The sequence below is a fragment of the Leucopleurus acutus genome (assembly GCF_964270905.1).
Source record: "Leucopleurus acutus genome assembly, chromosome: 20".
Taxonomy (NCBI): domain Eukaryota; kingdom Metazoa; phylum Chordata; class Mammalia; order Artiodactyla; family Delphinidae; genus Leucopleurus; species Leucopleurus acutus.
In genome coordinates this window covers 51,318,527-51,333,403 of record NC_139162.1, presented here as the reverse complement: position 1 = coordinate 51,333,403, position 14,877 = coordinate 51,318,527, and the positions used below count along the sequence as shown (strand labels likewise).

The window sequence follows — 14,877 nt, the reverse complement described above, 5'->3', positions numbered from 1 at the left end:
TAAAGATATTGTCTTCTTCTCTAAAATGTTTACAGTTTTAACTCCCATATTTTGGGTTTAAAACATCTAGAATTGATTGTGGATGTATACTGTGAGATAGGGATTTCTTTCTGGTTTTTCCTCATGGATTTCCAATGGTCAGTTTATGGAGAGGCTGGGTAATTTGTCATAAGTCAAGGGTCCAATCATAGATGGATAGATATCTACAAAGTCTTTATTTGGGGTCCATGGTCCTTATAACCTTGCACCAATTTCATGTTCCCTCTGTCTCCAGTTTCTCTGCTGCTCTCTGTGGCCATCCTGACCCCTGGGTCTCCCCACAGCCAGTTTTCTGGCCCCGTCCTGGTCCCATTTAGAAAATGCTCCAATCCTCTTAGGCCAGGCCGGCCTCAGCAAAATATAGCGAGAATTAACAGGGATTTAGAGGTCCACATGACAGTCTGTGGTTTGGAGGTGGAGAGACAATTGCCAGGATAGAATGAGACCCTTTGTGCTTATCAGAGAGACCCCGGTAGGAATGGAGACAGAAAAAACACAAAGACCCCTCCAGGACACTGAGGGGCGGAGGAGGCAGGTCAGAGGCAGAGAGAGGGGACACAGCAGAGCAGAGAGGGGGAGATGGGGACGGGGCAGAAAGGAGAGGAAACTGAGGCAGCCGAGTCTTGCTTTCAAAACCCAGACTGGCAAGGTCCCCCCAGCCTGTGTCACTCCCCATGTGACAGCTGCTGCCCTTTATACTCTAATACCCTTACAAAAGGTCCTTTAAGGCCAGCAGCCTAATCCCTCGCCTACAGGAGGTCACACCAAATATCAGAGCACTCAAGTGCCTTTCTGAGAAGACCTCAGGCATCTGAGCTGAGCGTGAACAAGGCTGCCCAGCCGGAGACCACAGCCCTTAACCCCTCTGCTCTCTCGAGTCTTACCAAGTCTATCTGCTTCTTGGACCGTTCAGAGAAAGCCATGTGGACAGCGGGACATCCATGACGCTTTGGGTAACAACCACCTGGGGGTGGGTGTGAATTACACAGAGTGTGTCATTTACACACTGGGCACGGAGCCTGATACACTGGAAGTGCTGAGGAAATGGGCAGCCTTACTCTTCTGCCGTGGAAATAACCGCCCACCCCCACTTCCAACTCTTCCCTCCTCTGACTCACCCGTCTTCCACCTCTCTGCCCTGCGGAGACCCATGCTTCCCCTTTCCGCTCCCTCTCTGGTCTCTCTCCCTCCCCCTCAGTCCCTGGGCTTCTCCCCAGCAGGTTTCTTTGGCCATGACCTAGTCTGACTCACCACGTGGCCCAACCTCTTAGGCCAGGCCAGCACCTGCAGAATCTCAGTGTGGTCAGAGGAGAGCTGAAGGGGACATGGGACATATTGGCAGATGTTGTCCAAACCTTTCTCAAACCCCCGCTTCCTTGGTGGCCATGAGACTGACATTTCAGTAGTTGGTGCTGTCAGGGTCTCTGGAATGCCCTTCCCAACATAAGTCCCGGGGAGATGCTCTCAGGAAGAAAAGATGAAGCTGCAGAATGTCCTTTCCCTGATTTATCTGCGATGACCCGAGCAGTGGGTGGAACATGTTGTTGAGATTCAGAGACATACTCGGTTGTATTTGCATTTTTAATCAAAACTTCATTACACTTATCTCCAAACTCAATAAGTTGTGTACATTAAATATATAGAGTTTTTGTATATATTTAATATAAAAGAGGTTTATGAGGAGTTGATGGAATCCTAGTTCTTTGCACAATGCCTAGCACATACCACTGGAAATTCCAGACAGTGTTTCTTCTGTCTCTCGGTTCCTCCATCCCTTTTTTTCTCACACCCTCTTCATTTGTATTTTACCTTATTTTATTTTTTAAATATGCATCCAGGACTTCCCTGGTGGCGCAGTGGTTAAGAATCCGCCTGCCAATGCAGGGGACATGGGTTCAAGCCCTGGTCCGGGAAGATCCCACATGCTGTGGAGTAACTAAGCCCGTGCACCACAACTACTGAGCCTGCACGCCTAGAGCCCATGCTCCACAAGAGAAGCCACTGAAATGAGAAGCCCGGGCACCGCAACGAAGCCCCCCGCTCGCCACAACTAGAGAAAGCCTGCACGCAGCAACGAAGATCCAATGGAGCCAAAAATAAATACAATTAAATCTTAAAAATAAATAAATAAAATAGAATAAATATGTATCCAGTGACCATGCAAATACTGCTAACCATCACGGCCAGGGAGCATGTCCTCTCCCCCTCCCCCTGTCGTCCGTCCCCCCACCCCCACCCCCGTCTCAGGCGGGGGCATCACTCACTCCTCTCTGCCCCACTGTCTCTCCGTCTCCCCATTCCTCTACCGCCCTCCTGTGGCCATCCTGGCCCCTGAGTCTCCCCACAGCCGGTCCTCTGACCCTGTCCTGGTCCCATCTAGCAAATTCTCCAATCCTCTTATGCCAGGCCGGCCTAGGAGAGAGCATTAGAGGGCCCGAGAGAGCAGGGAGAGAATTAGATCAGATTGGAGAGAGGGAAGGGAGTCATGTGACAGGTTATTTACAGAGGTTGGGGAGAGGGGGTGGACAGACGTAACAGGGCGGACAGCCCTGGCGGCTACCAGGATATAACAGAAGCTTCTCCTGCTTGTCTAACAGACCCTGTTGGGGATAAATACAGAAGCGCACTGAGGAAACAGGAGCAGAGAAGGGACACCGAGAGGCAGAGGCACTGACCAATTAGAATGAGTCTCTCCCACTCAAAGACAGGTGGGCAATGTTGGGCGTCTTGACCGCTGAGAGCCTGGAGATTTTGTTATCTCTCATCTAGATTGCTAAGAGTACAGATTATTGTCTCTAAAATATTATTTCCCTCTGGGAAGTAACCCGAGTTTTGGCGTAAAGGCTGGCTCCAGGTCAGAGGCAGGAATAATCAAGGCAAGCCTAGAACATCTTGTCACACCAAAAATATGAAGCTCTCCAGGATGACTGGGGTTCTGTCCAGAGACTTGGGGGCCAACTTGAAGAAGCCAAAGGTGGAATTATTTGAGCTTCAAAAGAAGAATGTCAGGGACTTCCCTGGTGGTCCAGTGGGTAAGACTCCCCACTCCCCATGCAGGGGGCCTGGGTTCGATCCCTCATCAGAGAACTAGATTCCGCATGCATCCCACAACTAAGAAGTCCGCATGCCACAACAAAGACCCGGCACAGCCCAAAATAGATAAATATTTTTTTTAAAAAATAAAGAAGAAGAACATTAGCAGCAGATTGAAAGACATCAAATACGTAAAAACCCACAGGTTCATTATGGTCCTCAGAAAAGAAAGAAAAGGGCTTCCCGGGTGGCGCAGTGGTTGAGAGTCCGCCTGCCGATGCAGGGGACACGGGTTCGTGCCCCGGTCCGGGAAGATCCCACATGCCGCGGAGCGGCTGGGCCCGTGAGCCATGGCCGCTGAGCCTGCGCGTCCGGAGCCTGTGCTCCGCAACGGGAGAGGCCGCGACAGTGAGAGGCCCGCGTACCGCAAAAAAAAAAAAAAAAAAAAAAAAAAAGAAATCTGTTGAGGCTCTGATTTAAACATTACTAAAGTAAATAGAATCGTGTGTGTCTCCTGCCTTTCCTGTGAAAATTGTAATTCAGAGTAAACAGACAGCTAAACAGAGGTTTCTTCCTTGTAGAAGAGTTACAGCCAACAAATGAAGAAATTATGGAATTAGGAAATCTCTTTTTGCATCTCCTGTGAAATAAAGGGTTTAGGCCAGTGTTGCCTAGTAGAACTTTCTGGAATGATGGAAATATTCTATATCTGCACTGTCCAATCCAGTAGCCACTGGCCACAAGTGACTAATGGGCACCTGAGATGTGACCACTGTGATTGAAGGGCTGACTTTTTAATTTTATATCATATTAATTAATTTAAATAGCCACAGGTAGCTGGGGGCTACCATATAGGATGGTGAAAGTAAACGGTCGTCATCAGTGGACACCAAACCATCTGCCCTGTGATTCTCAACCCTGGATACACACTGGAATGGGGGGGGGGGCTTTAAACATAGAGATGCTCACAGATGTTTATATCAGTTTTATTCACCCTGGCCAAAACGTGGAAGCAACCAATATATCCTTCAATAGATGAATGAATACCTAAACTGTGGTACATTCAGATAATGGGCTTTTATTCAGCACTATAAAGAAATGAGTTACCAAGCCATGAAAAAATAGGGAGGAAAACTTAACGCATATTACTAAGTGAAAGAAGCCAATCTGAAAAGGCTACGTGTTGTGTGATTTAACTCTATGACATTCTGGAAATGGCAAAACTATGGAGATAGTAAAAAGATCAGTGGATGCCAAGGGTTAGAGGGGCGGGAGGGGTGAATAGGAGGAACACAGAGGATTTTTAGGGCGGGGAAACGGTTCTGTATGATACTATAATGAATACACGTCATTATATATCTGTCAAAACCCACAGAATATACAACACCAAGAGTGAACACTAACGTAAATTACGGACTTCGGGTGATATAACGTGTCAGTGTTGCTCCATCCATTGTAACAAACGCAGCACTCTGGGGATGTTGGTAGTGCGGGGAGCCTGTGCATGTGTGGTGGGGAGGGGTGTAAGGGAGATCTCTGGACTTTCAGCTCAATTTTGCTACAAACTTAAAACTGCTCTTAAAAAAATAAAGGCTGTTTAAAATTTAAAATACAGATGCTGCCTTAAAAAACTAAAAATAGAGTTACCATATGACCGAGCAATCCCATTCCTAGGCATATATCTGGAGATGAAACCTCTAATTTGAAAAGATACATGCACCCCAATGTCCATAGCAGCACTGTTTACAATAGCTAAGACGTGGAAACAAACTAAATGTCCATCGACAGATGAATGGATAAAGAAGATGTGGTATGTATATTTATATATACAATCGAATATCACTCAGCCATAAAAAAGAATGAAATAATGTCATTTGCAGCAACATGGATGGACCTAGAGATTATCATACTAAGTGAAGTAAGTCAGAGAAAGACAAATAGCATATGATATCATTTATATGTGGACTCTAAAAAAATGATACAAATGAACTTATTTACAAAACAGAAATAGACTCACAGACATAAAAATCAAACCTATGGTTACCAAAGGGGGAACGGGGGAGGGATAAATTGGGAATTTGGGATTAACAGATACACACTACTATATATAAAATAAAGAACAAGGACCTACTGTTAGCACAGGGAACTATATTCAATGTCTTGTAATAACCTATAAGGGAAAAGAATCTGAAAAAGAATATATATATATATAGAATCACTATGCTGTACACCTGAATCATTGTAAATCAACTATACTTCAATTAAAAAATAAAAATTCTAAAAATAGGGACGTTGACCCCACACCTGGGGGTTCTGAATTAGTCTGGGTGCGGGCTGAGCACGGAGAGTGTTCAAATCTCTCCCCAGGTGATTCCTGTGAGGAGCCAAGGTTAGGAAGCACCTCATTTAGGTAGAGGGCTGATGGAAAGCTTCATAACCAGGGAGGGTAACAACCTCCTAAGACAGGCATTATTAAATAATAGAATAAAAACAAGGGGGAGGGCTTCCCTGGTGGCGCAGTGGTTGAGAGTCCGCCTGCCGATGCAGGGGACACGGGTTCGTGCCCCGGTCCGGGAAGATCCCACATGCCGCGGAGCGGTTGGGCCCGTGAGCCATGGCCGCTGAGCCTGCGCGTCCGGAGCCTGTGCTCCGCAACGGGAGGGGCCACAACAGTGAGAGGCCCGCGTACCGCAAAAAAAAAAACAAACAAGGGGGAAACAGAGAACAGGTTTGGAGTAAAAAGATATCCAAGGAACATATGGGACAAACACAATGTGTCTATCTTATTTGGGAATCATATTCAAACAAACCAACTGTAAAAAGGCATCTTTGTCATAATCAGGGAAATTTTAAAATGGACCAGGGATTGATTATATGATATTCAGGAATTACTGCTAATTTTGTTAGATGCAATGATGGCTTTGTCGTCCTGTAAAAACAAAAATTAACCCAAAAGAATGGAAAACGGCTGTTCAAACAAAAACTTGTACATGAATGTTCATAGCAGTATTAGTCACCATAACCAAAAGATGGAATCATCCCAGGTGTCCATCAAAGGATGAATGGATGAACAAAATATGGTACATTCATACAACGGAATATTATTCCGCCATACAAAGGAATGAAGCACTGACACATGCTACAACATGGACAAATCTTGAAAACATTATGCCAGGTGAAAGAAGCCAGCCCCTGGTAACCATGAATCCACTCTCTGTCTCTATAGATTTGCCTACGCTGAATATTTCATACAGATGGAATCATGCAATATGTGTTCGTGTCTGGCTTCTTTCAAATGGTAAATTTTATGTTATGTGTATTTTACTTCAATTTTTTTAAATGGCAGGAGGACAGGCACAACAGGAAAGTGCGCTGGCAGGGTGCCTTCCTCTTTCTTCCTGCTTTGAACACAGATGTGACGCCTGGAGCTGCAATGGTCATCTTGCCACCATGAGGCAAAAACCAAGTGGATGAAAACCCAACAAGCTAAAGAAAGGAGAGTGTGAAAAGATAGAAAAATTCTGAAACCTTGATTACATTGTTGAGCTGACTACCAACCTTAAGACTTCTTAACAATAAATATCCTTGAAGTTTTAAAAAAAGGGTGGGGGGGGATGGAGCTGCCTGTCATGAGGTGCTGCAAAGTGGAGTCGGCCGAAGGGTTAAGCTAAGAGGACAGGAGGACTCAGTCTTTTCCCTGGATGGAGAGAAGTGAGGAAAGGCAGGGAGCCATAAGAAGCAGTTGAGTCAAGAAGGGAAGAAGGAGGCAACAGAGGCACTGAGGGTAAAATCTATCACTCTGCACGTGATCTTAGTCATGCCCAATCCCAGCCTGGGGCTGCCTTGGTCCCCCACTCCCTTTTCCCTTGCTTCCTCCCTCCACCAAATCTTCACCCAGAGATGTGAGGTCACTTGTCTGAGGTCCCACAGCCAGCAAGTGGTGAAGCTGGGACAGGTAGGGGTCCAGAGAGAGAAAGGATTTGAAAAGACAGAAGATGTATTTTTCCCTCTTCCTGACTTCTTTGAAAAGTGTCATGTCAGGGAATTGGTGATTTTCTTTACACTAAATCTCAATGAACGGAAGTGATTCCATGGTCCCATATTGATTCCTAGTGATCCAAGGTGGTGTGAGGAAGGTGCAGTTCTCCCAATTGGTCACATGGTGTCGCTGTCGGAAAAGAAATCGCTGTTTCTTCCGGTTCAGGCTTCCAGGGACGCTCTTGCTGAATTCTCTTTTCTTATTTATTTAATTTTTGGTTGCGTTGGGTCTTCGTTGCCGCGCGTGGGCTTTCTCTAGTTGCAGCAAGCGGGGTCTACTCTTCGTTGTGGTGCGAGGGCTTCTCATTGCGGTGGCTTCTTTTGTTGCTGAGCATGGGCTCTAGACACGCGGGCTTCAGTAGTTTTGGCACGTGGGCTCAGTAGTTGTGGCTCGAGGGCTCTAGATTGCAGGCTCAGTAGTTGTGGCGCACGGGCTTAGTTGCTCCGCGGCGTGTGGGATCTTCCCGGACCAGGGCTCGAACCCGTGTGTCCCGCATTGGCAGGCGGATTCTTAACCACTGCGCCACTAGGGAAGTCCCCTCCTTTTCTTGAAGACGTGAATTGTCTTAGCCAAAACGGGATCATAGCATTTTCTCTTTCTCCTCCATGCATAAGGTAAAATTAAAATAAAAGGACTGTGGTAGATACTTTTAGCGCTCACCGTTTTTTCCAGCTCTCTTCCTCTTCCTGACTACAGTCCCCAGGCAGGTTCTACAGGTGGGCAGGGCTGTGTGACCGTTCTGGCCAACGGGCTGCAACTAGAGGTGACGGGCGTCACCTCCCGGCTGATGTCTTTAAGAGCTAGCACGTGTCTCTTTGTGCTCTTTTCCAGCCATGCGGACTAAGGATGCTGTTGGTCCAGGAGCAGCAACAGGAGAACAGTGTCCATCTGTCTAGATGTGCACTATCCAATAAGATAGCCACTAGCCACAGCTGCCATGAATTTGAATGTGTTTAAATAAAGTAAAATAAAAATTCAGTTCCTCAGTCACATCCACCACCTTTCAAGCTCTCGAAAGCACTATGTGTCATGTGCCCAGTGGCCATGGTGTTAGAGCAGATGCAGAAAAATTCCATCACCACAGAAAATTCTATTGGACAGTACTTCTCTAGGCCACTGAATGGGTGCAGGGAGGACAGTTGCCCTGGAGAGGGCTTTGCATGTGTTGCATTAATCCACTGAGATTTGGGTTTGGTTTTGTGTATTTCCACTGAAGCATAACCCAGCCTAGCCTGACCCACCAGATTTCTTGCTTAAACAAAGGATTTGAGAGTCTTATGTCATTTACTTCCTTTTTTTTTTTTTTTGCGGTACGCGGGCCTCTCACTGTTGTGGCCTCTCCCGTTGCGGAGCACAGGCTCCGGACGCGCAGGCTCAGCGGCCATGGCTCACGGGCCCAGCCGCTCCGCGGCACGTGGGATCTTCCCGGACCGGGGCACGAACCCGTGTCCCCCGCATCGGCAGGCGGCCTCTCAACCACTGCGCCACCAGGGAAGCCCTGTCATTTAAATTATCAAGTGGTGGCGTAATGTGACTTGGCTAAACCAAATGGAGAGCTGAAGGTAACACCATGCAGACTCCAGTGGGGTTAAGATCAAACTCCATCGAGGCTTAGTTGCTCACTAGCCTCTCTCTGTGGTCTGTCCCCACCTACCCGGTTTAGATCTAAACCTCCAAAGAATTGTTTTACTATGAGAACTGTCAGAATCATTAGAAATGAAGACGTGTGGGGTCTTTGTTTCTTGTCGCTATTATTGATGGTTGTCATGGGAGTTTTCCCAGATGACACTGGGAATGGACCCATGGAGTACAGGCACAGTCTCATGGGTCATCAGCATTTGTCTTAGGAGAGAAACAATTTCTGTCCTCGCAGAACGAGCGGCTCAAGGTTTGAGAGTTCATCGGGTTAGAATTGTATTATATTTGAGGTAAGTGTGGACTTCATGACCATCAAAAGCATTAAGAGTTCCTCAATTCTGAGGGAATCTAACGGTCTTCATGTGACCTTCTGCCAGGAAGGTTATAAAAAAAATCATTGCTGTTGACCCAGCTGTTCCACTCCTAGGTGTATGCCCAAAGGAACTGAAAACTGGTGTTCAAACAAAAACTTGTACACGAACGTTCATAGAAGCACTATTCACAGTAGCTAAAAAGTAGAAACAACCTAAATGCCCATCAGCTGATGAAATGATAAACAAAATGTGGTCTATCCATTCAGTGGAATATTATTCAGCCATAAAAAGGAGTGAAGTTCTGATGCCAGCTACATCATCATGACATGGATGAACCTTGAAAACATGATGCCGAGTGAAAGAAGCCAGACACGTAAGACCACATATTGTATGAATCCATTTTAACAGGGAAATCTATAGAAACGGAAAGTAGATTAGTGGTTGCTCGGGGCTGGGGACTGGAGGGGTGCTAAAGCATGCGGGGGTTCTCTCTGAGGTAATGAAATGTTCTGAAGTTGACTGTGGTGATGGTTGCAAATATCTGTGAAAATACTAAAGAACACTGTATACTTTAAATGGGTAAATTGCATGGTATGTAATATCTCAGTAAAGCTATTTTTAAAGAAAAAAGTGTTTCTGAGGCTGTGATTTTTTCTAGTTTTCAGACACTTATCTTTTGCCCAATGACTGGTCTCTTCCAGCTGTGGTTTCGTAGACGTCTCCAACTTAGAAACCTTCGAGACGGGACTTTTGCATCCAGGGGCTTCTTTGCAGCGTCTAGTGGATTTCCTCACCTCACCCAGGCCACCCGACGGCCTGGCCCAGAGAGGGTGAACTGAGGCATAACCAGGCATGGTTCATTTGCTACAGTATTTTCCAGAGTTTTTGTAGAACTGTTAGAGCTCCCGATTTGTCAGCCCACAATGAAGGTGAGAGCCGTCAGAACAAAAATACCATCCTCCTGTTTGGGCCCTTTATAAATATTCTAGTGGATTTTATACAGACTAAATTCTGTTCATATGTCCTAACGATTTGAATCAACTTTTCAGGATACGCAGATGCATGTAAGATATAATGGCCCTCAGTGAAAGGACTTCTGAAAGAACCTATTTTAAATTTCGAAACCTTTATTTATTAATACCCGCCAGGACGTACCCTTTACAAAATGGATCCTAAAGGTAGTTTTTAAAACCTCAGTGACTCACACACATCTTCAGGCTCCATCCCAACTGTAATCAGCTGGGATAATGTCAAGACGGAGTTCTTAAAAAATGAATTAACTGTGGTTTGTACAAAAGTGGCCAGTCACCCCTAACGCTTAGTCTTGTCACATGAAATACTAGGAAGTGGGCCCGTGAGCCCTCCAGGCACTTCCCAGTGTTCTCAACACTGGCAGAACAAGGCATCTCGAGACCCAGGCTCAGACCTGACCCCCGTTACTTCTGCCTCATTCCATTGGCCAAAGCAAGTCTTGTGATCAAACCCAAAGTTAGGAGGTGAGGACGCACAGCTCATCTCTAGTGTGAGGACGGTAAAGGGGGTAAGGCATACACGCGAGGAGGGGATAAAATACAGGGCCCCAAAACACAATCTATGACACCACCCAGCACCTTTCTTCCAACCACTGCCAGCTTTCTCCTGAACACAGCAACCAGGGACCCACTTCACCCTGGAGGACTTACACCAGTGATGGTTACACGCAACTCCAGGTGGCATCCAGAGACCACCGTAACCTTGGCTTTGGGGACACTGAAAGTTCAACCCTGAAGTTAGTTACAGCTCTGTACATATCAAATCACTAATTTCCTGGACTGGAGACCAAGGGGAGGAGGTTCCAGGGTAAAATGGACACACGCAGACACACGCACATTTTGTTAACTTCATCAACATTTATTGAGCTGTGAACTGCTGCAATCACTGCTGAAATGTGAGACTCACCCATCCTGACCCGCTCTCAGCTTCCCCTTGAAAAGGAAGCCTGGAGCAGGACCGCCCCAAACACCAGAGGGTATAAGGAAGACATGGCGGGGTGCAGGGAGATGAGGGACAGGGGGGGAAAGGAAGAAGCAGGACCAGCGTGCAAAGTTAGACTCCTGGGGACACACGCACACTCCCACACACGCAGGCAAAGACCAGGGGTGTCCATCTCTACCCCAACCAGCAGCCGTGAGAACATCAGGGAAGGACCAGGCGTCCACGAGACATTTCAGTCCTTCCTGTCATGAAGCGTCTGCCGAGAGGGGCTGGGCCAAGGTCACTGGACTGCGCAGAGAGAAGGGGGGAGGGGGCTTCAGACTACAGGGAGAGAGGCCAGATTAAAGGGAGTCACTTCACTGACTTTAATCTCTAAGCTTTCGCTGTAATAAACTGCAACCATGAGTAAAACAGCTCTGCTGAGTTCTGTGAGTCCTTCAAGAGAATCGCTGAGCTTGGCGGTAATCTCGAAACTCCTGAAACTGCCCTCAGAAACCATGCGAACAAGAATCATTCTTCCCCCTTTCTTTTCTTACATAAATCCCATTTTTGCTTATTTTAGATGAAATCACCCATTGGTGGACTCCTCTGAATCTAAGCAAACCTTGTGCTGATTTAAGCAAATGCCTTGAGTTACTGACAGTTTGGAGGCGGCAAATGGTGTGTTTATGCAAGGGATGCGCCGTTTGTCTTTAGGAGTTCAAACCCCACAAAGGTGGCCCCCCCTCCACCCCCCACCCCCCCACAGCAACAGCCCACACATCGCCAGCTCATGCAGCTTTGGAATTATGAAATTCTTGATTTTCTTTTTTTAATCTGGGGAGACTCACTTCTTTTCAGACCTGCACAGGAGGCAAGACATTCATATTTTTGTACTGCTTTAATTCAAATTTGCGGGTCCAAATTCCCACTGAAAGCAACCTCGCTCTGCTCTAGTGAGGACGATAAGAAATGGAACTTGAGTTCAAAGCGTTTCAGAACCAGGTTCCTGGTGCAAAGCATGCTGGGGGCAGGTACCTGGGTCCCCAGTATCCTGGCACAGGACACTCAGTGCTAGCACACCGCAGGGTGGGAACCGGCACTCAAGCTTAGAGGGGGGCAGAACGTGCTTCTAGGCTCTCAAAAGCCAGGAGCCAGAGCTTGGTTATGGCTTGGTTAGTAACCAGGGCCCAGTTCCAGGACAGGTTGGGTTTGGGGCTCATCTAGAACGTACAGGCTTGAAAACTGAAAAGCAGGCTCAGAAAGTGCTGAAAAGCAGTTCTACGGTCCAGAGAACAACATGGAAACCGCTACTTGTTCTGGTATTGGGCTGGACACTAGTGCTCGGGTCTGGAGCACGTTAGGAACAGGAGTCGTCAATTGTCGTCTAGGCGCCGGGTCCCCCTCACCTCTGCCCTCAGGGCCCATTAGGCCTGAGCCAAAGCGGCTTTGATGGCGGCCACCAGCTTCAGAAACTTGCTCTCCGTGTCCACATAGCCATCGCCTCCCTGGAGAAGGGAGGAAGAGGCGAGGGATAAGCGGGACCAAGATGCCAACCCCAGTCCCAAAACCCCACTAGCCCCAAATGGGGCAGAATGGACAGACAGACATACCTTCTTGGAGTGAACCAACTTCCCCGCTACCAACACTTCAAAGAAACCGGTGACCTGGGGCGTCCCCTCGCCGCACTGGGGAGAGGGAGAGGTGTTGGCAGGGCTGAGATGCCCTCTTGGGGACACCCGCCGTTGCCCAAGGAATGGAGAATGGGGGCGAAGGGTGGGGCTGACCCACACCACCCCCACTGCCATCCAGGGCTGAAGGATGGACATGACCCATGTTTGACTCCTTCCCCATCCCCAGGACCCACGATGTCCAGGCGTCCAGGAAACTCATCTTCTAACTTCTTCTTAAGCTGAAGATACTGCAAAAGGGGGTGGGAGGTCACAACAGGGGTCCACAGGGGCCACGCCAGCTAGCCCCCCTCCCCCATCTTCCAGGGGTGCCTCTTGGGACCACTCTGCTTACCTTGGACTTGTAGCCTCAAGCGCCACTGGTGAGAGAGTGTCCAAGAGAGTGGGTCCCGGGAGAGAGAGGGAGACGGTGGGGATCCAGGGAGAGGCAGGAGCAGAGATGGAGGGAAATGGGGGGGAGCAGGAAGAAATGAAGAGGGACACAGATGACAAAACCAAGCAAGGCACAGACACCCTCAAGAGAGAGGAGAGACACACCGAGTGTTGGGGGGCAGCACACAGATGGGGAGGCAGGGGCACAGGAAGGGGAGAGCCACCCACGCGAGGAAATTCAAACAGGGGGTGACGAGAGGCCACAGCGTGAAGCAGAGCAGAGGCGGAGACAATGGAGAGAACTGGGTTAGGACAACTGCTGAAATAACAGCTCCACCCCCGCCCGTCCAAGGGAAACCATTATTCCTGGATCCCCAAGGCCCTGCCAGGCCCGAGGATGAAATTTAAACGCCTCCCCAACCCCCCACGGGAGGCTATTTTGGAACTGGAGTCTGGTGCACAGGCACCCCCCCCCCACCGGGCCTCAAAATTTCACTTCACCCCCTGCGTGACCGAGCGGCCGGGGACACCGCTAATGCTGTGACAGATGTGAGCCTTTCATAAGCCCCTCTGGACATCTCACAGACATGACAGCCAATGGACCCAGATTCGGGTAATCTGTGATCTGCAGCCTGAACCTTGAGCTACCGACCTGCCACTGCCCCACTCCCAGCCTCAGTTTCCTCACCTGTAAAATGGAGCTAGACACACCCCCTCCCCCACCCCCACTCAAAGGGTTTCCGGGAGAGGAAATTCACTTAACATGTATTTATTCAGCGCCTACAGGCCAGCATGCCTGTGCATGCCAGCACAGTCCTAGGGGCCAGGGCGATCAAGCAGTCTACAGGACAGAACATTCGCTGCCGACCTGGCACTTTTTCACTCTGAACGGAACAATCAGATCAAATGTTTAACATCCAACACACAGTATTCCCTCCGCGGTAACGTTAAGATCACTCCCTCTACAGACGGGAAAAGCGAGGTCAGAAAAAGACTAGGGTTAGTAGCGAAAGGCATCCACTGTATGCATTCAAGTCCTTGCCAAACGCACGTCGGAAACTTCTCGAACCTTCTCGACTCTGGCCGGCCCCACCCCGCGACTGTTCCAGGTACTGGGGGAGGGGAAACCGAGGCGCTGACGGAACCTCCTCTCCCATTACACACTGACCGCCACCTGCTCCCCACACAGAGTCCCGGAATCGGGGGGGTTAAAACAACACACACATGTCGCAGTTCTACCTTTTGTGACCTGAGACATCTAGAATGTTACAAACTGGGGACGGGGGGGGGGGGAAGGCAGAGAAATCAACGCCCTCTGTTTCCCACCCCTACGGAATCCTTTTCCCAGTGGAAGGATCCCCATGGGTCCTGCCCCCGACGTCCCCAGCGCCCAGCTCCGCTGGGGCAGGGCGGGGCCCGGGCGGGATTCGAAGAGGGGATCTCCGGCCCTCGTGCTCACCAATAAACGACTCGAACGGGAAGAGCCATGATTCCGGACCGGAGCATCCGCTACAGTCCGAACGCCCGATCAGCACTCCGGCGAGAAAAGGCGAGGTGGGAGCCCCGAGGCGGAGCATGCGCAGAGAGGCCTGGTACTGGGCGTTCCACAGAGCGGACCAACGCCGCGGGGGGGGATGAGGGGAGAAAGGCCCCACAGCGGGGACGAAGGGGGCCCTACGGCCCACCACCACCCTGAGGGCCCCGACGCAAATCTCCCTCCTCTCGCCCTGTGAGGCCAGAGAGCATACCGGCAGAGGGAGTCCCGGGAGAAGCCTTTGCGCGCCCCCTCCCGGATCTC

At 49.0% G+C, this 14,877-nt stretch overlaps 1 protein-coding gene across 2 annotated transcripts; it reads right to left on the bottom strand.

Annotated features, from left to right (window-relative positions):
• Positions 1-10,932: 10,932 nt before the first annotated feature.
• On the bottom strand, positions 10,933-14,676 carry SELENOW (selenoprotein W). 2 transcript variants are annotated; one of them, XM_082861865.1, is made up of 6 exons: positions 14,539-14,676; positions 13,042-13,066; positions 12,884-12,937; positions 12,630-12,704; positions 12,426-12,524; positions 10,933-11,358 (listed from the first exon to the last, which is right to left on the bottom strand). In XM_082861865.1, exons 1-5 carry the CDS (start codon positions 14,583-14,585, stop codon positions 12,444-12,446), a joined length of 282 nt encoding a protein of 93 aa, XP_082717991.1. In that variant the 5' UTR covers positions 14,586-14,676; the 3' UTR covers positions 10,933-11,358; positions 12,426-12,443. The 2 variants fall into 2 exon arrangements, with proteins under 2 accessions (XP_082717991.1, XP_082717990.1); XM_082861864.1 differs by having other exon boundaries at positions 10,933-11,325; positions 14,539-14,668.
• Positions 14,677-14,877: the final 201 nt, after the last annotated feature.